Source organism: Acomys minous (genome assembly GCF_964271855.1).
Source record: "Acomys minous genome assembly, chromosome: 4".
Lineage (NCBI taxonomy): Eukaryota > Metazoa > Chordata > Mammalia > Rodentia > Muridae > Acomys > Acomys minous.
The window spans coordinates 30,994,619-31,021,646 of NC_140486.1; the positions used below are offsets into that span (position 1 = coordinate 30,994,619).

Here is a 27,028-nt window from a genome sequence, read left to right on the forward strand (position 1 = left end):
AATAGGAGATCAGTGGGCAAGGATGACACACGTGGAGGTCGGAGACCAAGACAATGGAAAAGTGGGTGGGAGGTGAATTTGAGGACGAGAAACAGACCGCACTGGGAAGAAAAGCCGTGAGAGAGAAACACCGGAGCAAGCCAAGGCCCCACGGAGGGCGGGAAGGACAGCACTACAGAAGTGGTCCCAGGATCACAAGAGGAAACGATCTGCTAGGAAGGATTTTGTGAGTCTGGTTTTAAAGACGACAGACAGATATGGTCAATGGGTAGAAAACTGTATCTAAAAATAAAACAAAATCAAGAAAGACTAAGAGAAACCAACAGTAAGAAGAGTGTATGGCGCTGTGTGGGGTCAGGGGTGGCTCCACAGCTTGGAATGCTGGGTTGCGTCTAGCACACAGCCACAGCAGGGTCTCTCGGGGGATCTTATGGAACTCCTGATACGGGCGAGGCATTGTCCCTTCCCACCCATGCCTCACTCCTGATCCCGTCTCCCTAACCATGACATTTCTCTCAGAGCCTCAGGCAACTCACGTAACTACCGCAGTGTGTTTACTTCTCAGGATTCCTACTTTGAAGTGGCCGAAAAGCAGCTCGTATTAAAAACAGACAAATGGCGAGCCAGCCTCTAGGAGTGCTTCTTGAAGTTAAACAGTGGGCAACAGCCACAGCTGCAGTTCACTCCACCCTGAGAGGCAAGCAGCGGCGATGTCCAGAGTCGCTCTTCTCCAAGCCTTCTAGGACATTCTAGGTGCCTGATTCATCCTCCTCAGACTGCCTCCACTGCGTCACACCACAGCTCCAGTGCCAACAGATGGCCTTTCATTGAGCCCTGGATGTCACCCAAGTCTCTCCAGGGTCCTCCAGTCTCCATCTACCTTTTAACCCAGCCCTGCTGTTCTTTCTGCTATGGCCTCTTTCATAGCGCATTCCATGCCCCTCTGCATACTGGCATCGGTTCCTCTGCGGCCTGCCGTGTGCTCTCCACTCCTTAGCATGGCCTCAGGACAGGCCCAATTATTTCCTTTTTTGATATCAGCCTCCATCTCTTCATTCCCAATTATCTGGATGAAGAAACGGCAACTCAGCCCGGCGTGGTGGCGCAGGCCTGGAATCCCAGCACTTTGGGAGGCAGAGGCAGGCAGACTGCAGTGAGTTCAAGGCTGGCCTGGTCCAGGACAGCCGAGGCTACACAGAGAAACCCTGTCTTGAAAAACCAAAACAGAAACTGTAACTAATACTAGTTGGCTAGAAAGTGAGGAATAGTAACCCAAGGACAGGAATCTGCAACATAAAGAAAGCTTATCCTTGACTTTTATGTCAAACCTGCCTGGTAACGTCCTTCTCAAAGGTGAGTGACAAGTCGCATTGGAGGAGGGCCCTGTTGAGGTGAGAGAGAGAAAGGCCAGTGTCCAGGCTTTCCCCTGCTTAATTCAGGTTATGCAAGCTTCTTTTTCAAATGATTACCAATGAGCTGAGCAATAGCGGAAATCTGAAAAACTGTCTTTCATTATTAGTAGAAACCACAGCAAGAAAAACAAATATAATCAAATGGAGTAATTTTTTTTCCGGCAGTGGCATTTTGAGGCCAAGCACAGCTGGAAAGAATACAGGAAAATACCAAGATTCTGTATCAAGGCCGCAGTGTCTGATGCATCCAATTTCCTGTCAAGGGAGATGGATGCTGCTGACGGAGTTCTCTTGCTATTTACAGCCTCTGCATGGGAATATTAGTTTGCAGTGCTCAGTACAAACAAAATATACCTATTACATTTCCATTGTAAGCCAGAATAAAATCATCTTAGGTGCAGGGATTTTCTTTTTTCTTTTTTTGAGTCTCACTATATAGCCCTGCTGGGTGTAAACAAGGTAGGTGGAGCAGGCTGGCCCCAAACTTGTAGTCACCTTTCTTCCTATCTCTGCCTCCCATACCCAGCTATTTTTCACTTTTTTTTTTTTTTGGTCTCCATCATCTTTTGAGGTTGTTCATTTACTAGTGATTGCCAAATATCAGAATAAATCTTTTTATACGCTTGTACATCAGGGGACATTTAAGCTATGCTTTAGGGAAGAATTGGCTTTTAAATAGCATAGAAACTGCACTTAAAAAAAAAGAGTGCATAAAATGCAGGAAAAAGTGAGATAAAGTACGATACTAGCAAACTTTCAGCTATTATTAAGTACCATAGACATCAGAAATATCAAACAAGATAGAAGAGTTGGTTAGATAGTTCAGAAAGAGCTAAAAACTGAAGTTTAAATTTTGGAGAACACTGGGAATATTTTAGAGGAACACGGAGGATGGCATGTGATTAAATCAAAATAGCCATTTGGAATTAAGCCCAACCTTGAATGGTAAAATGAAGCAAAGTTTATACAAACCAGATTCGCTACACATTTGTCACATTTATAAGCAAGCCAGCAGCTAAGAGCAGGGACACCGGGATGTAAAGATAAGGAAGTGCTTCCCTCTGGCTCTGCGTAAGACAGCACCTAAAAGTTTTATGTGAGAATTGGGTCTACACAGAAAAAGGAAGAGATTCTAAATCCATGATAAACAGTCAAATACATAACGACTTGGCACACACAGGACGAAGAACACACACATGAGATGGGCCCTGATCCCAATACATTCATAGTTGAAGTAAAGAGATTAAACACTGGTATAGAAAAGAAAGCCCCCTGTCATATTAGTTTCACTTAAACCCCACATAACGTTAGCAGCCCCTTTGGATTGCCAGAGTTAAACAGAGTACACCATAGAGGAATTTGCAACTCTCTCTTAAAGGAGAGAATACTGAAATACACACAAAACCAGGCAATTGGGGGCTTCAGGCCAAAATCATTAAAGGCGGAAAGTATGTAAGAAAAGAAAGGAAGAATGAACATCTAGTGTACCCAGAGTGCTGAGGCAGGGGAATGCCTGAGAGTGAGCTTGCATCTAAGGATGGATCACTGAGCTCCTTGAGGGGCACTGACGGTAGGGCAGGCCAACTTCTGTGCTCTCCCGGGATGACAGAGCTTACAATCATGACATTGCCGCGCTTGCTGTATTCCATGAGAGTAATGTCCGTAGCGCTACAGTCTGGATGTTTGTCTTTCCACAAAATTCCTGATCTCTCTTTGTTGAGACATTGGTTCCTTACATAGCCCAGGTTGCAGTTGAACTCAAGATGCCCATGTCTTAGCCTCCCCAGTGTTGAGATTACAGGTGTGTACCACAATGCCCCGCTCTCCGTACAATTCTTTTGTTGAAATGCAAATCCTCAAATGTGAAAGTGAGGAGGTACAGTCTTTGGGAGGTGAGCAGTCTAGAGAAAGCAACTCCTTTTTTTTTGTTTTGTTTTTTGTTTTTGTTTTTCGAGACAGGGTTTCTCTGTATAGCTTTGGCTGTCCTGGACTCACATTATAAACCAGGCTGGCCTCAGAACTTATGGCGAACTGCCTGCCTCTGCCTCCCGAGTGCTGGGATTAAAGGCGTGCCCCACCATGCCTGGCCTGACTCTCCTTCTAAAGGGTACAGCAAAGGCAACTGTGCCCAACCCAGCTGCTGGCCTTGCCACTAGAGATACTCATTTTAATTGTTTAACATTTTGTTACAGCAGCTTGAGTGAATACAGATTTCAATTGCTATTTTGTTACAGCAATGGACTAAGACACTAGGCTTTCCTCTTCCAAGTAAAGAATCAATGAGGACCCGGTGGGAATTCAGAAAGAAAAGAAAAACATCACAGAGAAGGCCACTTATAAACTGTATGGCCAGAACATTGCTTCAGGTTAAAATGAATTGCTCTTGAATTAAGTTGCAATTCTCTTGTTGAGGCCTTAGTGCAATTAAACCCATGACAACCTTTAAACTGGGGCAGACACGGGATAGGAGAGCAGAATGGGCTGTGCTAGAAATGCATGTATTTGTCCAGAAGGGAATGCTTTACCTATTAATATGGCAATAACATTTAAAGTTTAAACAGACAAACAAAGCCAGGAGCGCTGGCTAGGATGAGGCAGACTCAGAAGGGACAAATGTTTGCTTTTGGACTGAGGGCCGCCTCTCTCCCAGTGGAGCCCAGCTGCCTTGTCCTGACCCTAGCCTGTGGAAGTGGACATCTGGACCTTAATCACAAAAGAACGCTGCCCTCTGCACTGTGGTTGGCATCTCTAAACACTAACGCCCTTCTGCCGGCCTCTATCCCTTCGATCTTACGACTCTGTCTCTCTGCTCCGTGTAGGAGAAGAAAATAAATAAACACACAGACCAAAAGTTAGAGGGAACTCAAAGACTAAAATACATCCTCCTTGCTGCTGAGTTGAAAGGCACCAAATGCAAAACAGCTCCAGAGTGTTCCGGGAGACCCCCCTCAGGCTTTGCTTCTCCCCAACTCAAACCTGCTGTCACTATTGCTGGATTCCTGTTTTCTTCTGGGAAGCAGAGGGTGTTCACCACCCAGGAATTTCCCAGAGGCAGGCTCATCTTATGTCACATGACACCAGGTAATCAAGCAAGGGAGCAAGGGAGGGGATGATGCCGTGAGCAAATGAGCTGTGTATAAATACTATGCATTATTAAAACCAGGATGCCTTCTCTAACAAGCAGTTAGGTGTGGAAGTGCCTGCCTGCAGTTCCAACCATTTGGCAGTTGGACGCAGAAGGATCACTTGAGTTCTGGGTTCTGGTCAGCCTGGACGATACAGTAGACCTAGTTAAAAAAGCAATTAATAAGCTGGGTGCAGTGGCACATGCTTATAATCTTAGCACTCGGAGAGGTAGAGGCAGATGGACCGGTGTGAGTCTACAAAGCAAGTCCAGGACAGCGAGGGCTACACAGAGAGACCCTGTCTCGAAAAAAATTAAATAAAAATAATGACCCCAAACACTATGCACTGGAGAGGTGGCTCAGTGGTTAAGAGCATTGGCTGCTCTTCCAAAGGATCTGGGTTTAAATCTCAGCAGCCTTGCACAGACATATATAGAGGCAAACCACAAATGTAAATAAAATAAAAGAATTAAAAACAAAACAAAACACAAGCCGGGCACAGTGGTACACCTCTGTAATCCAATCCCAGCATTCAGGGAGGCAGAGGCAGGTGGAGCTCTGTGAGTCTGAAGCTAGCCTGGTCTACATAGTGAGTTCTAGGACAGTCAGAGCTACACAGTGAGACCCTGCTTCAAAAACAAAAAACAAAGACCAAAACCAAAAACAAACAACAACAACAAAAAATCAAATAAAGACTATATAGTTTTTGATCTTTCAAGTTGTAAGAGAAGTTTTTTAATTGTTAATTATATTTTTTACCTATATAAGAAAGTAATATCTGATTTGTACTTTGTTTTCCCAGGAATTTATTGCCATATGTTGGACATATTAATGTCAACAATAATAATTCCATATTTTATTAAAACAAAATTATTTAGATGGTATGTTAGCATATTGTTATAACTTCTGCATGTAGTAAGAAAATTGCAACATTAGCAAGAACTCCTTATTGTCGTGGGAAAAGAGGTGTGTGCCCCTATATCCTAAACACAATCAAGACACATACCAGAAGAATTAGATTTAATGCTTTTTAAATATTTACTTTATTTCTATTAGTGCGTATGTGGATCTGTCTCTGAATGTGTTTGCTATGTGTATGTGGTTACCCCCAGAATCTAGAACGGGGCATCAGATCCCCTTGAGCTAGAGTTACAGGCAGTTCTGAGCAGCCCATTGTTGGTGCTGGGACCCAAACTCAGGTCCTCTGCACAAGCAGTGTGTGCAATTAAGTGCTGGGCCATCTGCCCAGCCCCTAAAGCCTTAGCTTTAATGTGATTTACACGTGGCAATTAGGCCCCTTTCAATGAAATAAAACAGCTTTAATTAGTCTTATGTTTGGCATCTTTATGCCCTGATTTTACTTTTCCCACCATAGACAGGCATGTTCTTTACCTGCAGTAAAAAGCATGTGGCCTTGGAAAACACATCTGCCTCTTCCAGGTGACTTCATGCTTGCCCTGCCCTTTGCTGCCCTTAGTCATTATGTGCATCATGACACCAGGCTGACACATGACCCTCCTACGAGCCTTTTCACGTGTGGGCTCTGTAGACAGCTCATGTTTGATGTCCTTTCTTTCAACAGAGCCAATCAGATACTTTCTAGCCCAGTTCCTCCCCCTCCCCCCATCCCCCTTCCCACCCCACTCCCTACCTAGTTGGGTTAGCTTTGCCAGGGTCCAAAAATTTAACCTACTTGGATGGATTTCTCTCCACTCATCTTTATTGGAAAGTCACTTAGCTATGAGATCTCTGAAAAGACCAAGCAGAATCACATTGGGGGCTGGGGGCGGGGGGGGGGGGGGCGCGTAGCTCAGTCAGTAGAGTATGCATCTAGCGTACATGAAGTCCCGGGTTCAAATCCCCACACCACATGAAACCAGGTGTGGTGGCACATGCCTATACCTCCAGCACCTGGGGGGCGGGGCTAGAATAAGCAGAAGGCTGAGGTGTTTAATGCCACCCTTGGCTATGTGAGAAGGAGGCCAGCCTGGGGTGTGTAATGAGATCCTACCTCAAAAATAAAACAAACAAACAAAAAGCAAAACAAACCCCCGCAAAACTTAGTGTTGCATCATCCCTCCGCCTCTAAAGCCCTGGTAGTTTCCCAGTGCCAACAGGATGCAGCTGACATGAGTACAGTGACTAGGTCCTCCGCAAGCTGACTCTTGGATTTCTGGCTTTGAAGCCTAAATACATTTGACTGAGTTGCCTCTGCCTCAAGAGCTCTCTCTGTCTCTTTCTCTCTGTCTCTCTCTCTGTGTGTGTGTGTGTCTGTCTGTCTGTCTGTCTCTCTCTCAGCTTTGGTTGAGGCCAGCCCCTTACTGAAGCTTGTCCTAACTTCTCAACCTTTCCGGATCCTGAAGACGGACCCTTCCTTCTGTCCTCAGTCTTTCCTCCACACACTCTATGGAAATGTTATCGTTTTAGTACTTGATGTAAAAATTGCAAGTGGGCTACTGTTTGTCTTTTCCTGCTTGGGCTGTCCGTCAGCCCCTGGAGGGCAGTGTCCTGGTCCTGTCACATCTGTGTAGCCTACAAAGGTGCAAAGTCATCTGCATCAACCCCTAAAGTCCAGGCTTTCTATCCCACAGCCCTTTCTTTGTCACCCCCTGTCATCAACAACAGCAGACACGGATGGATTTCACTTGGAACTTCCTGGGTTTAGGAACACTGGCATGGGAAGGCCAGAGGCTTTTTCTGCTGGGGGATGAAACTTGCTCTGCCTACTGGACTAGTGAGTGCGAGTCACAAGGAAGCAACAGATGCCCTCGAATTCTTCCAGGCAGTAAGTAATCAGACACAAGGAGCCCGGGAAGTGCACCCTCACTGAGGAAGCTTCTCCAGTGTTTCCCAATAACTGGGTGAAAGGTAGTGGAATTGGTCTGGTGACTAAAGCCAGGTGATCTTGCTACCTTGCTGGGAGGGGCCATCTGGGCTTTGTTTGAGTTGAAAGGGCAATCAGTGTTCAGATACTGTAAGCGGCAGGGAACTGGATGGCTTTTCTTCCTTTATTCCTTCTTGGTCGTGAAGGCTAGAGAGAGTATCTTTCCCATGATCTATGGCTGCCTAAGAGGAGCCTAAGGCAGTTTCTGGGCGTGTCATCTTCATAAGGGATGTTTATCGTATTTCAGCGTCTTATTAAGAGGTGGGGATTTCCTATGACCAGGCCCACAGACTGTGTCACATCTGCATGGCGTGATGTCCGCCCGATTGGAGAAGCCTGCTCCCACAGCTCAAAGAAATGGTGCGACAGATTTCATTAGCAAACCCCAGGCTGACCTACTTGGTGAGATTATTAGTAAGTTTACATCATAGTGAGGTAATAATAGAAGGCAATCGTTCAAGGCAGATGGAAAGCTATACACTTTGGAGCTGATCCTGTTTCATCTGTAGCCCTGCCAACTACTCCCACTTCCTATTTATTTTGAAGCAAATCCACCACCTTATCTTTTCATCGGTGGCTACTACAGCATGTAGCAGAAGAAGGCAGTTTCTGAGGAACCAACAACAAGGCTGGGGAGATGGCACAAGTGGATAAAGCGAACAGGAGGAGGACCAGAGTTTGGAGCCCCGGGACCCAAGTAAATGTTGGGTAGTAGCATGGCTGGCCAGCTGTAACCTCAGTGCTCAGAAGGCAGAGAAAGGGGAGCTCCTGAGCAAGCCAGGGGCATAGATTTGCTGTGTCTGTGAGGTTAGTAAGGCAGAGAACAGTTGAGGAAGAGTCCCAGTGTCCAGTATGGATTTTTACACATGTACACATATGTATAAGCATGCCCCCACAAATTACATATAATATGCATGCACATCCCACATGTACACATGCCAAACAAGCAAACAAAACTACAACCATAAATCTGAAAAAAGTCAGAAGCTGCAGATGATATTTTCTCTCCTCCTCCTTCTCAGTTTTTTGAGACAGGCTTTCTCTGTGTAGCCCTGGCTGTCCTGGAACTCATTCTGTAGACCAGGCTCGCCTCAAACTCACAGAGATCTGCCCATCTCTGCCTCCCAAGTGCTGGGATTAAAGGAGTGTGCCACCACTCTCTGGCTGCAGATAACAGAGTTAAATCCAGATGTTTTCTTAGGATGGTACTAATGCTGTGTAAGAGCCAGGAGCCAGTGAACTTCAGCATCTCTAGGCACTGGGTACCAGTATGAAATTCAAGGGCCCCATTTCCTAACTAGTCCACAGAGCTGCTGTCAGGGGCCAGGGACCCTGCCCATTCTGGATATTAGGGAGAGGAAGAAACAGAAATGCTCCTGCCTGCTCTAACATCTGGCCCAGATTAGGCTTTTTTGGAAATAAAGGAAGAGATTCTAATTACATGGGTCAACATGAATTGAATCATAGCTATAAAGAGAAGAATATATCAAATATCATGACCCTGGGCTGGAAGATGGAGCCATACATAATGCCACAGCCACTCTTGTCCTGTCCTATGCCGAAGGGACAGTTGTGAGAGAACCCAGGCAGCAGTACACAGGACAACCTATCAACACCTATGCTAGCCAGGCGGCCTTATTTTTATCTAATTAATGGAAATTGTAGCACAGCAAAAGAAATGCAGATTGAAACAATGCTTAGTAAAACCAGAACTAAGAATATAACCAAGGGTGAAGAATTTTTCCTCCTCTTAAAGGGTTATTTCATGTGTACTTGGACCATGCAGTAAACTGTCTGTAAACTGAACTCAAAGGACACTTTATACGTCAGAGTCACTCAGTGCCAGTGGTCTGTGAAAACATTCTTCTTAGCCCTTGGTCAGACCTCTGCACATCTGGCAGTGTAGGGCCAAGTAGAAAGAGCGTGGCTGTGTTTCTCTCAAGCAGAAGCCTTGTGAGGAGGCTGGGAGACAACGGTAAGCACACATCACTACAAACCAGCATTAGTGCAGAAACAAGGCCTGCCATGTTTAATCGGCAACGCTGTCTTTACAAGCGAAGCGTCTATATTTACTATAGATACGCTGTACGTGTTCAAAATACAGGCCTCACTTGGGTTTCCAAGTAGAGGTACAATTACTGGCGATTTCTGTTCGGGTTTTAAACTTTCACTATGATCTACGGTTGCCAAAGTTTCATAGATGATTATGCTTTGAAATACTCTTTTAAAGGGGGGGGGGAATAAGAACACAATGATTTTGATACACGCTTTGTACCATATGGGAAGAGGTTTCAAGAAGGTTTTTAGGGTGTGCTTTTGAGCAGCAGACTTATAACACACAAATGTGTGTTATAGAAGACTTACAGCACACAAATGTGACTGGGCCCTGGGAAATGCATCTTACGCTGGGGTTTGGATGGGTTTCTTTTCAGGTTATGACGGACGTAAATACTTAGGTGAAGGAATGAGCTGAGGGGACAGTGGGCTCTCACACTACATTCAAATCCTTCTGGTTTTGCTTTGCTAAGGTATTCGGTGGGACAGGTAACTTTGTTAAGATATTCTTATATGTACGGCAAGAAAAAGAGTTTTTCCTTAGGATAGTAGAAATACACACACACACACACACACACACACACACACACACACACACACTACATTTTTATTGCAGCCAAATTAAAAAGTGCTTGCAATTGGTTTGAAAAACTGATCCAAAGCTATGACCGTTGTTACAGTTATTGCACAGATGCTATTGTTTAGCACTGAAGCATACCCAGCTCCGCTCAAAGGTACATTTTATTAGGAGCCTGTAACAAACTGACTAACACATTTCTAAAGCTGACTCTCACTGGGGGAGCTCTTAAGAGAATCAGAGCATACATACAGTCTGTTTTCAAGAAAAGACTTCATATCCAGACTGCCCATCGCTATGGTACCTGTGAAACCTATGCAACATCAGCCTCTGCATCCTCATCCCCATCTCTCTCCAGTGGGATGATCCGGTGACCTAGCCATGTGAGGAGTATGGGGTGAAGGGAAAGGCCGGGAGTTCCCCACAGACTGATCTCGGAATACTTGGATGTAGTGATACAACCATAGAAGGCCAGGAACATACAGGGAGTGGTGATAAGGGTGACGCTGCAGCAGAGGGGTGGCCCTGAATCAACCGCTCGAGCGGTCTCGACTTGTTCCGCACCCACAGGTGGGCCTGCAGCTTTGGCAATCTATAGCGCACAGCCCGTCTGTGACCTGCAGCTTGGGTTCAGGGTCAGTGGTCCCAGCATTGCAGAACTGTTTTCAGGCTGTTAACATTTCCACTAAGTTAAGCCAACGGGATCTTGGTATTGAAAAGGCTTCCATCTCTTCTATAGAGTAGGCATCCAAGTTTAAAGGGAAAAGTATTCTAAGACGTACTCTGTTATAAAGTCTTTTTCTCTTGCTGTGATAATAGATGTTCATTTTAGGAAAGCCGAAATGGTATCACTGGTGTGAAAAGAAACTGGCAACAACGCAAGACAGCACACGGAACTCTCCTTGAAAAAGATCTTCATGACCTTCTTTCCCAGGCTCATTTCAATGAATAGAAACATTCACATAAGATTTTACACAGTAGAATCATGTGACTCTTTTTTTCAATTAAAAAAAATTATCTAGGGTATCCATAGATTATTCTACAAGAATAGAGATAAATAGCACCTTTTAAAAATGCCATAAAAGATTCCATTATATTAAAGTATTATGTATTAGCCTCATCCAATATTAATAGTTCTTTAGGGCATCGTTTTTGAACATATTTTTTTTTTAATTCAGTCACTCTTTGCCTTCATATTTCTGAATTTAATTCCATGAGCCTTTTCCTGCCTGAAACTTACATCAGGGCTCAGGCAGTCTTCTAGCATTTTTATAGTTGTTCTTCTGTATTTAAACACACCATCAACCAGGAGCTTATTTTTATTTTATTTTATTTTGGTTTTTTGAGACAGGGTCTCTCTGTGTAGTCTTGGCTGTCCTGGACTTGCTTTGTAGACCAGGCTGGCCTCGAACTCAAAGAAATCTGCCTGCCTCTGCCCCTGAGTTGAGTGCTGGGATTAAAGGCCTGTGCCACCATGCCGGGGAATGGGGGATGGGGGAGGGATTCAGGAACTTTATTTTAATTGCATAGCAAGATGCTTCTTAAATGGCTAGTCAGTTATCTCATTGGTTTTCTCCACAGATCTGAAAATACTTCCAGGTAAATTTGGATTTCTTCCTGACCCTCCATCCCAATGGCTTCACCATGACATGCTCAGGCCTATGTCTCTGACTTCGCCTGGGCACTCAATGCCCTGTTCTTTCAAAGGAACTTTATGGTCATTCATAACACCATTCCGAGAGCCAGGATGAGTTTGCAGTTGTACACAGATTTCAGGAACCTTTTAGTGCATTCAGCTCTCCTTCTGAAGAAGTTAAGTTCCCCCCTTCATTCAACATGTTTGCTTCTGCAAGCAGATTGCTTTACTTCAAGTTTTACTGGATTTACTACCAGGCATTTTGTGTTTTTATTGCCTACCTGCACGTCTTTCTCTAACTTATATTTTAACTCATTGTTGGTAAGACAGCTGACTGATTTTTATATTTTTTTCTTGGCAATCAGGAAACTTACCGAATTCTTTAACTGTGGTTTGGCTGGCTCACTTGAGTTCAGAACACACTATATAGGTAGGCGGCGGCGGCACATGGCTTTAATCCCAGGACTCAGGAGGCAGAGGCAGGCATATTCCTGGGAGTCTGAGGCCAGCCTGGTGTACAGAGTGAGTTCTAGGACAGCCAGAACTACAGAGAAACCCTGTCTAAAACAACTAACCAAAACAAAACAGAACACTATATAATAAAACGTACCCTCTCTTCAGCTTGTATGCTGAGAACGTCTGACGTCCCACACGTGACTCTTGGCGTAGCTGCATTTACTTTTCTTTATTGTCCTCATCCTGTGACATACTTTCCTTTCCCATGAACTGTCACACCTAGGTCCTCCAGGGTTCGTTTGGGTGGCAGCTCATGACCCTGTAACCTCTACTGCCACGTCACAGAAGTCACTTCTGCCATTTACAACAACATGGACCTGCACTGGAGACCTTTCTGTTAAGAAAGACAAGTTAACTCAGGTGGAATCTAAAAAGCGAATCCAAGGAGCTGAGAGAACAGTGGCGGTTACCAGAGACTGGGTAGGACCGGGAAGTGGGATGGCTGGAGACGATTGGTGATGCCTCTGTACGAAGCCACAGTTAGACAGGGGCAAGAAGTTCTGGTGTCCTCATGTAATAGCAGAGTGAGTACAGACACAACTGAGCTACGTGTTCGAAACACTAGAAGAAAAGTATTCTGAATGAAAAATTTAAATGTTTAAGGATATAGTTGTTTTTTTAAAAAAGATATTCTTTACATGTATGAGTGTGTACCCGCACGTATGTCTGTGTACCACATGAGTACGGTGCCCAAGGAGGCCAAAGGGGGTGGGGTGTCAGAGTTACAGATGGTTATGAGCCATCAGGTGAGTTCTGGGACTCGAACCCAGGCCCTCTGCAAAAGCAGTCAGTGTTCTTAACCTCTGAGCTATTTCTCCAGCCCTAGAGATCACCGCGTCCAACCCGACCTAAGTATTATACAAAGTATAGGTATACTGAAAATATCACATGGTATCCTGCAATAGATATGTTTTATGTATGTTAAAAATAAATTTACTTTAAAAATTATATTGATTTCTGCCTTAATGTTCTTGTGGACAGGGTCTATGCCAAATACGCCCCACAGTCTATAACATGGTATACTGACTAACAATATAGGTCCTTACAAATATTAAATTACTGATGCAAAAAAAAAATTACTGATGCAAATGCAAGTGTATTAAGAACCACAAGTAAACTACAAATGCAAGCAAAATTATCGAGTGGGCAGCTACTGCCCCTAGTATTTTTTTTTTCCTCCCTTAGTTTCACTTCTGAGAAAAGAGCTTTTTCATCTTGGTTTGTATTCTTCAGGCTCAATGAATGATTACCTCTGGCTCTAAGTGCACCAAAGAAGTTTACAGCGCTATTGATGATGAACTCGGTCCTGATTTGTGTTACAGGCTTAAGTGAAGTTACTCATTTAGGCATTTCCACTGTGATACCATGGCAACACCAGCTCCCGGGAATGCAACTGAAAGGTGATACGGACCTAGAGTGTGTGAGGGGTAGTCTAGCTTTGTTACAGTGGTAGTTACCATCTTAAACAGGTGTGAGCTTACCTGAGGAACGACACAAAAGAATTAATAAAGGCGCCAAATCATGCAGGAAAGTGAAGGTCCCCTTCGTATTTAAAAAGCTGTTTGTTCAAGCTAATACAATTCTCTACACAAAGGCTCCAGAGAGTGCTGAGAAGTAGGGCAGCTTCCTCAATGAACAGCACTCCTTAGGGCTCTAACAAACCAGGTCACTCCTCTAGAAGGGAGGAAACTGAAGGCCAGAGAATGGTTCCCCCACAGTGTCAAAGCGTTGGCTGCAGAGCCAAAGTCGGAAGCAAAGCAAAGGTCAAGGCGAGGAAGGGAATTCTGCCTAACAGGGTCCCAGGCTCTTCTCTTCCCATTCTTCCTGTTCAGGACACCCCTAATTGCACCTCAGAGGTATGCATTTGAGGCTCCAGTAGGATGGTTCAGTGGGTAAAGGTGCTTGCTGCCAAGCCTGTATGACCTGCGTTCAAATTCAGAGGCTCTGTATGATGGAACAAGAGAGCTGACTCCCACACATTTTCCTCTTATATATATAAGCATACTTTAACAGTGTGCACACATACATATAAAAAATAAAAATTATTTAAAAACCATGCCCTTGAGCTTAAAAGGACCATACAGCTATTTTTCCATTAATTTTATGGCTGTGCCTCATATCCTTGCCTGGTGCCTGCAGAGGTCAGAAGGTGTTGGATTCCTTGGAACTGGAGTTACAGTGGCTGTAAAACAGCAGCCATAGGTGCTGAGAACTGAACTCAGGTCCTCTGGAGGGGCAGGATGTGTTCTTAACAGCTGAGCCATCTCTCCCGGTTCTCTATCTAACCTGGTTTTTTTGAAGCAGGGTCTCTCTCTAAGCCTGGACCTGGCTATAGTGACTGGTTCCAGAGATGCTGTCTCTACCTCCCCAACATTGGGATCACAGGCTCGCTCTGTGGCACTTGGTTTCTCATTTGAGTGCTGGCTCTCTGAACTCAGGTCCAGGTCGTTAGGGTTTTTTGTCACTGTGAAGAGACTCCATTGACCATGGCAACTCTTACAAACTCTTTATAAAGGAACACACTTAGCTGGGGCTGGCTCACAGGTTCAGCGGTTTTAGTCCATTATCGTCACGGCGGGAAACACGGCTTCACACAGGCAGGCACCGTGCTGGAGAAGGAGCAACTCAGAGTTCTACATCTGGAGTGGCAGGCAGCGGAAAGAGAGAGCAGCAACACTGGGCTTGGCTTGAGCATCTGAAACCTCAAAGTCCACCCCAGTGACACACGCCCTCCAACAAGGCCACACCTACTCCAAGGCCACATCTCCTAATAGTGACACTCCCTGTGAGACCATGGGGGCCGTTTCATTCCAACCACCACACAGGTTCTCACACTTCCATGGCAAGCTCTCTACCAGCGGACACATCTCCCCGGCCCCTTAAAATGTGTTTAATGCTGATAACATTACCAGCACTTATCTGAGGACATGACTAGCAATGAAAACCGTTTTAGGACAGAATAGCAATCATAACATTTTACTGTTTTCACGAGGGCCTTAGGTAGTAATTCTATATCTGGACGGGCAGAAATTACTGTGAATATTGCCAGAAACTGTCCTGTTATTTTATGGTCACAGCTTGTATTTGGTAAAAAAAAAAATAATAATAATAATAAAATAAAATAAAATAAATAAATAAAGATCTTAACTACAGAAAGGCTTAAAGGGTATTCCAAGTATTCTTGTCCATTTTATTCACCAAAATTGGCTTCAAACAACCTCAGGCCTGCTCCCAAGACTTGAATTCTCTCTCATAAGGAGAGGATTTGCCAACCCTGTGGCCATTCAACCAGGCTGGGAAAGTAACACTGCAGGAGCGAGTTTCAAAAGCTTTTGTGAAGCTGCGGCACTCTCGGTCAGGTTCTTGGGTTCCGTAGGCGCCTGCTTTAACAGAGATAATATTGACATGTTCTTCAAGCACATCAGTCACAGCGCGCTGAAGAAACATTCTAGATTTGTGCAAAGAGGAAACGAACTATGCTATTTATTTTATTTTATCGAGATAGGAACTTACCACATGGCACTGGCTTTCCTGGGACTTGCTACATAGAACACGCTGGCCTCAAAGTCACAGAGACCTCACTGCCTTCAGAGTGCTGGGACTAAAGGTGTGTGCCATTATGCCTGATTTCGACTATGGCCTTTCAAATTGGGAGTTAATGAATAACTACTGTGTATATCATAAAGTGAAGCAGGAACACAGAAATGTTCCCTTCTCTTCTGTCAGAGCGAGCGCAGCCAGTCCATCCTGGTCTACATAGTGAGTTCCAAGGCAGCCTGGCCTACCAGAGGACTGGGTCTCGCAAACAAACCACTAAGCTCAGAAAGTCCACAGAGGTCATGAGACAGCTGCATTCTGGTGGTTTTGATGCAGTCGGTCTAGTAAGGCCTGCACTTACTAAGCTCTGCTGTCTGGATCTGTGTGACCACCCTTCCACCTCACGCTACCTCCCCAGCCCAAGGCGCAAGACTTTCATCTGGTCACGTGCCACATAACAATATTTAGCCGATGAAATACTGCATATATCACAGAGGCCCATGAGACTATAACGGTCTCCGTGGTTACAGCACTTGCATTCAAGCACAAAGACAGGAGTTCAGATCCTCAGAACCCATGGGAATTCTGGGGAAGTACGGTGGTCGGCCTATAATTCCAGCCTCAGAGGGGACAGACAGGGTCCTTTAAGCAAGACTAGCAATATTAGTAGGCTCTGGGTTTTAGAGATCCATTTGTTAAATAAGATAGAAGACTGATTGACGATGATCCCAGACATCAACCTAGGGTCTCCACATGCAGGGCCATCCCTGTGAATGTGTACCCACACATGCATGTCCATGTGAATGCGCAACCACACATGCATGTCTATGTGAGTGTGCACCCACACATGTGTGTCCACATACCTGCAAATACACACACACACACACACACACACACACACACCATATACAGATGAGAGTGGAAAAATGCTATAACAATTAAAATAATTCCTACTGAATAATTAAAAAACAATCGCTGTGACATCACAGCGTTCTAACATGGTAACATAGTACTGCTATTCATTTATGGTGATGTTGGTACAAAGAAACTAATTATATGGCTAACTGTGTAAAGGGACAACAATCCTATTATAAGGTGCACGCCATTTGATAATGAAAACAACTTTTAAAAAGAATCACTGTTGTGCTTTTTATTTCCTCCAAATTCACTCTCTCATTAAAAAAAGATTACTGTCAGTATGGCAGGGTGTCAGGAACATAGCACATGCGCATTTCTGCGTAGCCAATGCAAAGTTGAAAGCCGTCGAAGACTCGTCAGGGTCGTAGAACAGATACTTGTATGCTCCTGGAAGAATTTAAACCTTCTGAATTCCGACAATACTTCCTATGTATTACATCTTCCTCTACCCCCCCCCCCCCCTAGTGGGCCCCTTAGCGATGACCAATGCAGCTACAGTTTACGAGGCCCTGAGAAATATCAGGCCTGGGCCAAGTGCACTTAGGATCCCCGTTTAAACTTCAAAGCAAGTTGATACAAAACAGGTGGCGAAATTGAGAGGCAGCTGCTCAGTACTTTGCCAGGAACCGTGAGGAATTAGGCTTCTCAATGTCTCCAGTTTAAGACCCCAACACTCCTGACAGGGACAAGCTGTGATAAAGATACTCTTACCCTCACTTGGGCTGACAAACTACTGCAGCAAGGGACCCGACATCAAGAAAGCCATGAGGAGACCTTGTCTCTCAGAAAAAAATGGGCAGTTTTCAGACCGCTATGCAGGAGACCATGGAGAGCCCTGATGAGTAGGGTTGTCCTTTGACCCAGACAGTTTAGTTATGCAGGACTCTGAACATTAACCTTGAACCAAGAGTGGACTCAGGAGAGCACCACTGGGGTCCTCCCCCCCCCATGCCCCGCCCCAATCTCCTTTTGTTGGTTTTCACTATTAACTGACTTATTGATGAGGGCTGGCTGAGCCTGGCTTATTAGCTCTACCAATCAACCGGTTCTGTGCCTAACTAAAGTAGCGATCCTTTGTCCTCACTGTCCCCCTCCTTGAAAGAAATTTTTATACAACCCAGGGTATACAAGTATATAAAATAAGCTTACAAATGAGACAGTTATTGACAATAAGTTATAAAGGAAAGTATTTTCAAAACAATTTTGTTACACTTATAATGTGCTGGGTTTTTTTTCTTTTTCTTTCTTTTCTTTTCTTTCTTTCTTTTTTTTTTTTTTGAGACAGGGTCTCTCTGTGTAGCCTTGGCTGTCCTGGATTCACTTTGTAGACCAGGCTGGATTTCTTAATGATGATATGATTCCTTATTTTAATATAAAGGAATACATTTTTGTTGACTATTTGATACAAGCGCTACAAGACAAAGAGCATCTTTCAGAATCGATAGGCACTTTGGTTGGCTAATCATCGATGTTGAAAATGCTACTTGGCATAAATTCAGCAGAAGTATTTTTGGGAGCATTTCAGACATTGTTGGAAATGCTGTATTAATCTCAAGCCAAAATTTGCTTAACAATTTTTAAAAATATATTAAATAAAATTGTGTGCATTACATGCAGTGCCCTTGCCCTTAGAGGACAGAAGAGGGTGTCAGATCCCCATGAAACTGGATGTAAACCCACTTGATGGCTGTAAACCACTAGGTGAGTGCTGGGAATCAAACACCAGCCCTCTGGAAGAGCAGTCAGTGCCTTGACACCTGGACCGTCTCTCCAGCTGCTTGATAAATTTTTTTTTAAAAGTAAAACTCAAGTCAGCAACCCAAACAGGAATTTAAAAAAATCAAACATGCTAACATTATAATCCAAAGATATACTGATATGATACATGCCATGGAACGATGAGAGAAAAATATTTTAAAATTCTCTTTTTTTCATAATTGAACCACTGTGCTTTTGAAAGAGCAGAGAAGTTTGGATGTGTAGTGAAAACACCACGCTTCATAACAGATAGTAGGCTGGGCTCCGAGCTGGTGTTTCAGGCGGTGGATGTTGGCATATGTGGTGAGAAAGCACGCACACCAAGTAAGCATGCTCTGTGCTCAGAACCAGGGTGGCACGGAAACCCACAATGCAACACGGCGAGGGACACATCGGCTTCTTTATGCATTTGATTTTGAATTAACTGTGGGGAAAAAAAAACTGTGGCCATTCCTTTGAGAAACCTGTGACTGTTGCCAATTTTTTCTTGGCTCCCACATTCAGGAATATGTTCCATATGTGCACTGTGCCCCACAATTTAAAAAGCCAGGCTCCAGGAGACAGGAAGACCCAAATCCCAACCCTCGTTCCCTGGAGCCTGAGTTCCTAAGTGCTTTTTGCACTGCCTGGATAAAGCAGAGATTTCTTGTGATATTAACCCAGCCTTAGAGCGGGTGTGGTTCATTATAGAAGGTTTTAGACACTTTCAAATCAGAACATGTGTATCTATCATTTCAATGTCTACACCACTGATGGTCGAACTCTAGCATACCTTTGCACTTTTTAATATGCTATAACGTTTAACTCCTACCCCAAAGTTTATACTAGCAACTGAACTGGGGCTGTCAAATATGACTTAGAGATGAACACAACACATACACACACACACACACACACACACACACACACACACACACATTGCACATACATATGGGGAGGAGGGTAATAGATAATTGTAAAAGTAACTTTTATTTGCTTGTTTCAATTGTTACTGCCTCCTTCCGCTAACCTAGGCCTAGTCCTGGAAGCTTCTAGCCTCCATACAGGCTAACCCAGGCCTAGAATGTTTTCAGCCTCTGAGACTTACTGTTTAATAAGCTCGTCTTTACTTGTTCTTTCTGAGCTCAGAGCTGGCTGGTTCAACTCAGCTGTTCTGGCTCAAACGCCTCTCCCTGTTAACATTCAATCTGGCTTTTTTCCTCAGCCTCTGAATTACTCTGCTTGGCCTCAAACTAACTCCAGCAGTCTGCTCTAATCTTGTGGTGCCTTCTCATTCTCTGTGTCTAGATTGTTCTATCTTACCTCTCTCTGTAAAACTCTCCCAGTAAAACTACCTCTCTTCTTGTGAGTTTGGTATGTCATGTTCTGTCAAATCTTCTCAATTAGACATCACTTTCAAACAGCGGTGCTTCCTTCTACAAACTAACTTTACTTTCATTGTTTGGGATTAAAGGCAAGTACTAGCCGGGCGGTAGTGGCGCACGCCTTTAATCCCAGCACTCGGGAGGCAGAGGCAGGTGGATTGCTGTGAGTTCGAGGCTAGCCTGGTCTACAAAAGTGAGTCCAGGACAGTCAAGGCTACACAGAGAAACCGTGTCTTGCTTTCATACTAACTCTGGTGCCCCATTTTTGACCACGTCCCCTGGATGGGGAGACCTGGTGGCACTCAGAGGAAGGATAACAGGTTACCAAGAAGAGACTCGATACCCTATGAACATATACAGGGGGAGGAGTTCCCCCTCAGTCACAGACATAGGGAAGGGAAGTAGGGGGGAAGCGGGAGGGAGGGAGGAATGGGAGGATACAAGGGATGGGCTAACAATTGAGATGTAATATGAATAAATTAATAAAATATTAAACAAAAAAGAAATCCTGTCTTGAAAAACCAAAGAAAGAAAGAAAGAAAGAAAGAAAAGAAAAAGGCAAGTACCACTCTGCCTGGATCTAAGCTTTTCTTTACCGGATACTTGCTCTATACCAGGCTGACCCTGAACTCAGATCTGCTTGTCTCTGTCTTCTGCATTAAAGGCATGTTTGTATTCCAGCTGGGTCACAGATCACACAGACCTAGAAGGTGTTTGGATGTGATCTCTTTCCAGAGCAGCCATGTTCTCAATTAAAATTCTTTTACACATAGTAGGTTCTTGTACTGAGTGCGAGCTTTCAAAGTTCCAAACCAACACAAGAGAAATCAAGTTATACTCGGTTTAGGACTGCCTTTCTTCTTTTGTTTCCAAATCAAGACTACTTCTTCACTTTTTACTTTGATTGTCAAGTACACTCAATGTGCCACACCCAAACATTATCATGTATAGCTTTAAAAATCTTAACAGAGCTGGTGAGGTAGCCCCGAATGTAAAGCCCGCTGTCAAGCCTCATGATGTGAGTTTGACTCCCAGGACCCAAGTCTGTATCTCTGTCTCTGTCTCTCTCTGTGTCTCTGTCTGTCTGTCTGTCTGTCTGTCTGTCTGTCTGTCTGTCTGTCTCTCTCTCTCTCTCACACACACACACACACACATACACACACACACTCCTCTTCCAGAAGACCCGGGTTTAATTCCTAGCATTCCTGTAGTAGCTCACAACCATCTGTAACTCCATTTCCAGGCAATGTGATGTCCTCTTTTAGCCTCTGAAAGCACCAAGCATACACATGGCATATACATAGATATAGGCAAACATTCATACACAAATAAAAATCAATATTTAAACATTTTCAAATTTGAGTAGAAAAATTAGTAAACTACAGTGAAAGTTGTCTATAAGACTTTATTAAACCTTAAAATTTTTGTTACATTTAAAATACAATGTGGATGGGTTTTGTTGCAGGGGGGAGTGGAGCGGGGGGAGGGGGGGAGGAGATGAGCATGGAGGCTAGAGACATCAGATCCCACTATGGCTGGAGTGACAGGCAGTTTGAGCTGCCTGAAGTAGGGTGCTAAAAATCAACTCCCAGGGTCCTCTGGAAGAGCAGTATGTAACCTTATTTACTAAGGCATCTCTCTAGCCCCAGGGTACGTTGCCTGTTAACATCACGTATGCAGTTTGGTGACAAGAGAGTCAACAGCCTCAATGTCAAGCACAATGACTGAATAAGGCGGAGCTGCTGGGCAAGCAAGCGTGCCTAAGAATAGCCGATAGAAAGTCTGATTCAGACAAGGAAAATGTGGCGCTTCCCCTGACACAGTCAAGATGAACGTCAGGAACACCCTTGCCAGATTTCTTAATTAGGGAGTCACACGTCTCAGCCTCCCTAACGCATGGGCAAATCATTATTAAAAGTGACCACTTGTAAGGACCCCTAAGAAATTTAGTGAGGGGACAAATGCAATGAGTTTATAATCCTTAGCTACCTAGGGTAAAGATGCCCAAGAGAGTGTGGTGGGCACCATGTGGGTTGATATATGACAACAATTTACAGCAGCACTTGGTACAAGCCAAACCTTCAATAACAATGAATAATTATTATGGCAGCAACAGCTCAATCCCACCAACTGACCACGCATCACCAGAAAGGGAAGTCTGTAGCCAGTGATAGGTAGGAAGGTTGTTAGTGAAGGAAAATTTGAGTTGATCTCAAGAGATAAGAGAGAAAAAAAAACTGTATAAAGGAGCAGAGGTGAGGAGAGGCAGCCAGACGGAGAGAACTCAACCCCTTCTTCCTTCTGCAAATTCTCTCTCCCTCTCTCAGTTTTATAAGAATACTTTCAAATTTTAATTTCTCTATTATTATTTCTGGTGTTGGGCATCAAATAGGCTGTTCAAGCAGCCCTCTGCTGAGCTAACATTATCCTAGTCTTTAGTTAATATTTTAGAGGTATTTATTTTTATTTTATGAGTACGAATGAATGTCTTGTTTGCATGTGTGAAATTGTGCTGTGCCTGTGTCAGGTGTCTGGTGGAGGCCAGCAGAGGGCATCAGACCTTTTGGGACTGGAGTTATGGTTCTAAGGTACCACGTGGGTGCTGGGAACCAAACCTAGGTTCTCTCTAAGAGCAGCCAGTGCTCTTAACCAGTGATCCATCTCTCCAGCCTCCTTAATCAATATTTTAAAATGGCTACTAATTATGACTACATATATTTATGGGGCACATATATACATACACATACATATATACGTACATATAAAACATGGAATGAGTAAATCATGTTAATCAACATATTCAGCACCTAACTTACCTCTCATTTTTTTAGAATGAGACATTTGCTTTTTTCCTATTTTGAAACATACAATTATTTATGTCACTTTAGTTACCCTGCTACCCAACATATCTCACATTTGTTCTCATCTGCTATCTGAAATGCTGCCTTCTTTATTACAAACTACATTCATTTTGTGTGTGTGTGCGTGTGCGTGCACGCGCACACACACACGTGCACACACCAAGCACATGTGTGGAAGTCAGAGGACAACTCTTTCTACTATGTGGGAACTCAGGTCTTCAGCCGACCTTACACTCTGAGCTATCCTGTCAGGCCTGACACTCCGTGGTCTGATTCCTCCCCGCTCCTTCCCACTCCATACTCTGGCTAACTATCATTCTAATTCCACGGCATCATGCAGCATTTGTCATTCTGACTTGACTTATTTCACTTAGCATAATGTCTTCTTGGTTTACTCACGTGCCTATTCAAATCACAGGATTTCCTTCCGCTTTGAAGCCAAATAGCATCACCGGACCAGATTTCCTATTGTCTTTATCCCTTCATTCATTAATGGATAAAGGCTGATTCTATAGCTTAAGTGTTGCGAACAATCTCGGATGAGCACAGGGGTGCTACATGTTACCTCTTTAATACAGGGCTGTTAGTACAATAGGCTCACAATGATGCACATGGTGACTAAGGGGGGTTGAGATGGTTGATGTGTGTCCAGAATTCGAAAGACCTTAAGACACTGGCAGAAGACTGTTTTAGAGTAGTTCATGGAGTGCCACTCTGTATGTGCATTCTGGAGCTAGGGGCCAGGGATAAATTACCATCCGGTGTTGAGATCTAGAGAGAGAGGATACTGGCTTGAATCTGAGCTGCTGTTGTATTAATCCTGCTTAGCATCTCAGAGCTTCAATGCTCCTATTTGTAAAACAGAGATGCAACGATGCCAATCTCATTCTATGTGCAAATAAACCGAAGTGCGGAGTATCTTCCCTCTCTCGCATAGCGAGCATTCTTAACAATGCCGACTATTATTAGCTAGGAGGCTAGTCTCTGGGTCACGAGGTGGCTCTGCTTATGGTGCCACCCTAATACTTTTCCATTAATGTTTATGGAGACATCTGGAAGCCCACAGAAGTCAGCATAAACATCTGGCAAGCTAAAATGATGCTACGCGACATTATCACACTTGTGACACACAATGACATTTCCTCTTTAAGAAACTCTTATCTTAATACCAGGGCAAGAATCAAAGAGCTCCAAAGAAAAATATCTAAAGGCAAAAAAATGACTTTAGCAGGCTTAGAAAATACTACCTTGTAGGGAAAAACTAGTTAGCAAATTTTGCAACAGTTTCCAAAGACAGCAATAGGCAAACATGTTACCCACAGGGTAGATTCAGCGAGAGATCAAACTTTTTATGGTACCTTGTCTACTCAACATGCCCGTGGCCATGGCCACGTTTGTGCCTTGCCAATCCTACTGCTCTTTCGAGTCCCAGAAGGACAGATACACAAGCACAGTTATCTTCCGGCCAACCTCCGTGATTGTACAAGCAGGTGCTGCATTGTTTGTTGAATTGAAGCGAATTTGTGAAATGGATTCCAAATGAAAGGGTCTATCAGAGTTGTGTGTGAGCTTCGGTGCGGTCAGGCTTATTGTTTTCTATGAAGGCATTTCCCTAACATCTAAGCTTTGAATGAACAAAACAAAACTTGTATCAACTCTATAGTGGAGTTTTCAATCAATTCATAGCCTAGCCTTAATATCCAAGCATCCAGACACCTGGGACATGAAGATTTCAAGACTTGGCAGCTGCTCAGTAGACTTGAGTCAGCCCTCTTTGTGTAACTGGAAGCAGACTTCTTTGGGTGAGTCTCGGACTGGGAGTTTCAAGAACCAGGCTCTCTAGCCCTGCTTCTGACACTCAGTGCTCCAGTCATAGACAATGTTTATATCATGGTAAAAGGACTATCCATACTGAGTTAGGTTTTTTTTTTTTTTAAAGAAATACAGTATATATAAAGTCGATGAAGAGCAAAGGAAACAGGTGTTATTTAATAGTTTATCTTTTTCTTAGATATAAGTTATTTGTTTAGTTATTTAGTTTTGTGTGTGTGTGTGTGTGTTTTGTTTTGTTTTTTTGAGCCAGGGAGTTCTCTCTCTCTCTCTCTCTCTCTCTCTCTCTCTCTCTCTCTCTAAATATATATATCTACATATATATATCTATATATATATGTAGATATATATATATATATATATATATATATATATATATATATATCCCTGGCTGTCCTAAAACTTGCTATGTAGATGAGGCTGGCCTCGAACTCATGAAGAACCTCCTGCCTCTGCTTCCCAAGTGCTAGGATTGAAAGCGTGCACCACCATGCCCGGTCATAGATCTGAATTATTATTGTACAGTTAGTAAGAAAAAAAATTATGGGAGTTTTATTTTTGGCAGTCATTCCCCTTCATCATAATGAATAGGAAATATACCACTTCTCCACATTTGGGAAGACCAGGTAAAGGATGAGGAACATTAGTGTAAGATGCTGGACACTGGACAGCAAAGAGCGGTCAGAAGGACAGAGAGACAGAGACCCAGAAGACAGTATGGCCAAAGCGACTAACACATGTTCTCCACAAGTTTCCATGTAAACTCAATTGATAGGGTCTAGAGCAATGGTTCTCGGCCTTCTTAGCGCTGTGGCCCTTTAATACAGCTCCTTATGTCGTGGTTGCCCCCAACCAGAAAAGCAATTCGTTGCTATTTTACAACTGGAGTTTTGCTACTGTTATGAATTGTGTTGTAAATATGTGTGTTTTCAGATGGTTTTAAGGTGACCTCTGTGAGAGGAGGCATGACCCACAGGTTGAGAAATGCTGATCTAGAGTCTGCAGACACGTATGAAACTCCTCAGGTGGAGCAAAGCTGAGATTCACAGAGAAAATGCCTAATTCATGAAACAATGGTAACACAGTCTGAGTCTTCACTATTAGAATGTACCATTGATAGTAGTATCAATAAAATATTTCAGGCTCCCCAACAACTGAATACCATAAAATAAAACTGGGCTTATGTAGATACTGACTGCACCATTAGTTCATGTTTCAGTGGCAATAGAGCAAGTCAGCAAATAGTGAAAGGTTTTTTTCCCTTTCTTTTTAAAAGGAACAGGGATAACAATCATTTAAAAACCACACCTCTGTATTAGTAAACCAGCCTTCCAAGCAGCACAAGAAAGGAAAGACAGTGTAAATCCTTGTGTTGGAATATTCGACTTTTTAGCTTCAAGACTTTATAGGTCAGGCAATGTGCAAATCCACTATGCACGTAAATGCTTTAAGAGGACAGACACAGCAATATTTGAAGTGTTTTGTCTTAGTACATATCTCAGTGTTCCTCAGCCTTCCACAATACTGTTATTGGTGGTGGTGATGGTGACGGCGGCGGAGGGGTGTGTGTGTGTGTGTCTGTGTGTGTGTCTGTGTGTGTGTGTGTGTGTGTGTGTGTGTGTGTGTGTGTGTGTGTGTGTTGGAGCACACAGACTTTGGGGGAATGATAAAGCATATTTGTTTCCAACTACTTTTCTCTTAGGTGGAAACAGTGAGGAGCAACGTAGAGAGCCATCCGCGAGCTCTGAATCAAATAAAATACACTTTACAGTGCAAGCGGCCAACAGATTACATCCAATAACCAAAGATGCTTGGATCTCCCTGGAGGCTCATTCAGAAATAGGACCGAGGCAAATGTTAGTTAGCATGGTTTCTTCCAAGATTTGAAGAGTTTCCCCAGATCTCTTTTGGGAATTAGAAAACATCAACTATAATCCCCATCACCACCAGAAGGAGGGAGGAAGAGAGAGGGAGGAAGGGAGAGACAGAGACACACAGAAAGACAGGGGGTGAGGGCGTGGGGAGATACGGAGGGAGAGAGGTATCAATAAATATAAGGGCTGTCTCTATAGAAGTTCAGAAAGCCTTTCCCATAAGAACGCAGGCTAACAATCTGTCTGGGCGCGTCCAGCAGAGGTCACTTACTGAGCCGGGCCAACTTTGCCTTCTCTCTTGGCGAGCACTTTGGCGGGCTTGGCCTCCTCCACCTCTTGCTGGAGCTCGGTCATCTGGGCCGTGTCCCGGGCGCACCCCAGGACTCGGCTCCCAACTCGGGGCTCCCAGCTCCCGGCCCTTTCGCGCCCCAGCGCTGCGCATCCAAGCGGCCGAGCTCCCGGGCCGCCAACCTGGACACGTTGGAGCCGGCGCAATGGGTCCGAGGCAGGCTGGAAGAGCCCAGAAGGAGGGAAGGGGAGGGTCGAAGTAAAGTGACAGCCCTTTTCCCCAACCCATGAGGCAGAGGCAGAACAAATGGAAACCTGTTGAACTCGTCTTTCTAGGAGAGGACGCTAATTGGCTAAGCAGGTGAAACATTTGCCTAACAAGACGCCCGCCGC

General features: G+C 44.1%; 1 protein-coding gene across 4 annotated transcripts in view; it reads right to left on the bottom strand.

The window, feature by feature from the left end:
- The window catches only part of GRAMD2B (GRAM domain containing 2B), a 94,348-nt gene that overhangs the window by 37,388 nt on the left and 29,932 nt on the right, over positions 1–27,028 (bottom strand). Inside the window, exon 1 of one of the 4 annotated variants that reach the window (XM_084779735.1) lies at positions 26,619–27,009. The exons of 2 other annotated variants lie outside the window; for them this stretch is intronic. In XM_084779735.1, coding sequence (XP_084635861.1) covers positions 26,619–26,701 — 83 coding nt within the window. In that variant the 5' untranslated portion in view covers positions 26,702–27,009. Of the gene's footprint in view, positions 1–26,618; positions 27,010–27,028 lie in introns of those variants that run through there. One more of the 4 variants, XM_084779736.1, reaches the window with a different exon arrangement.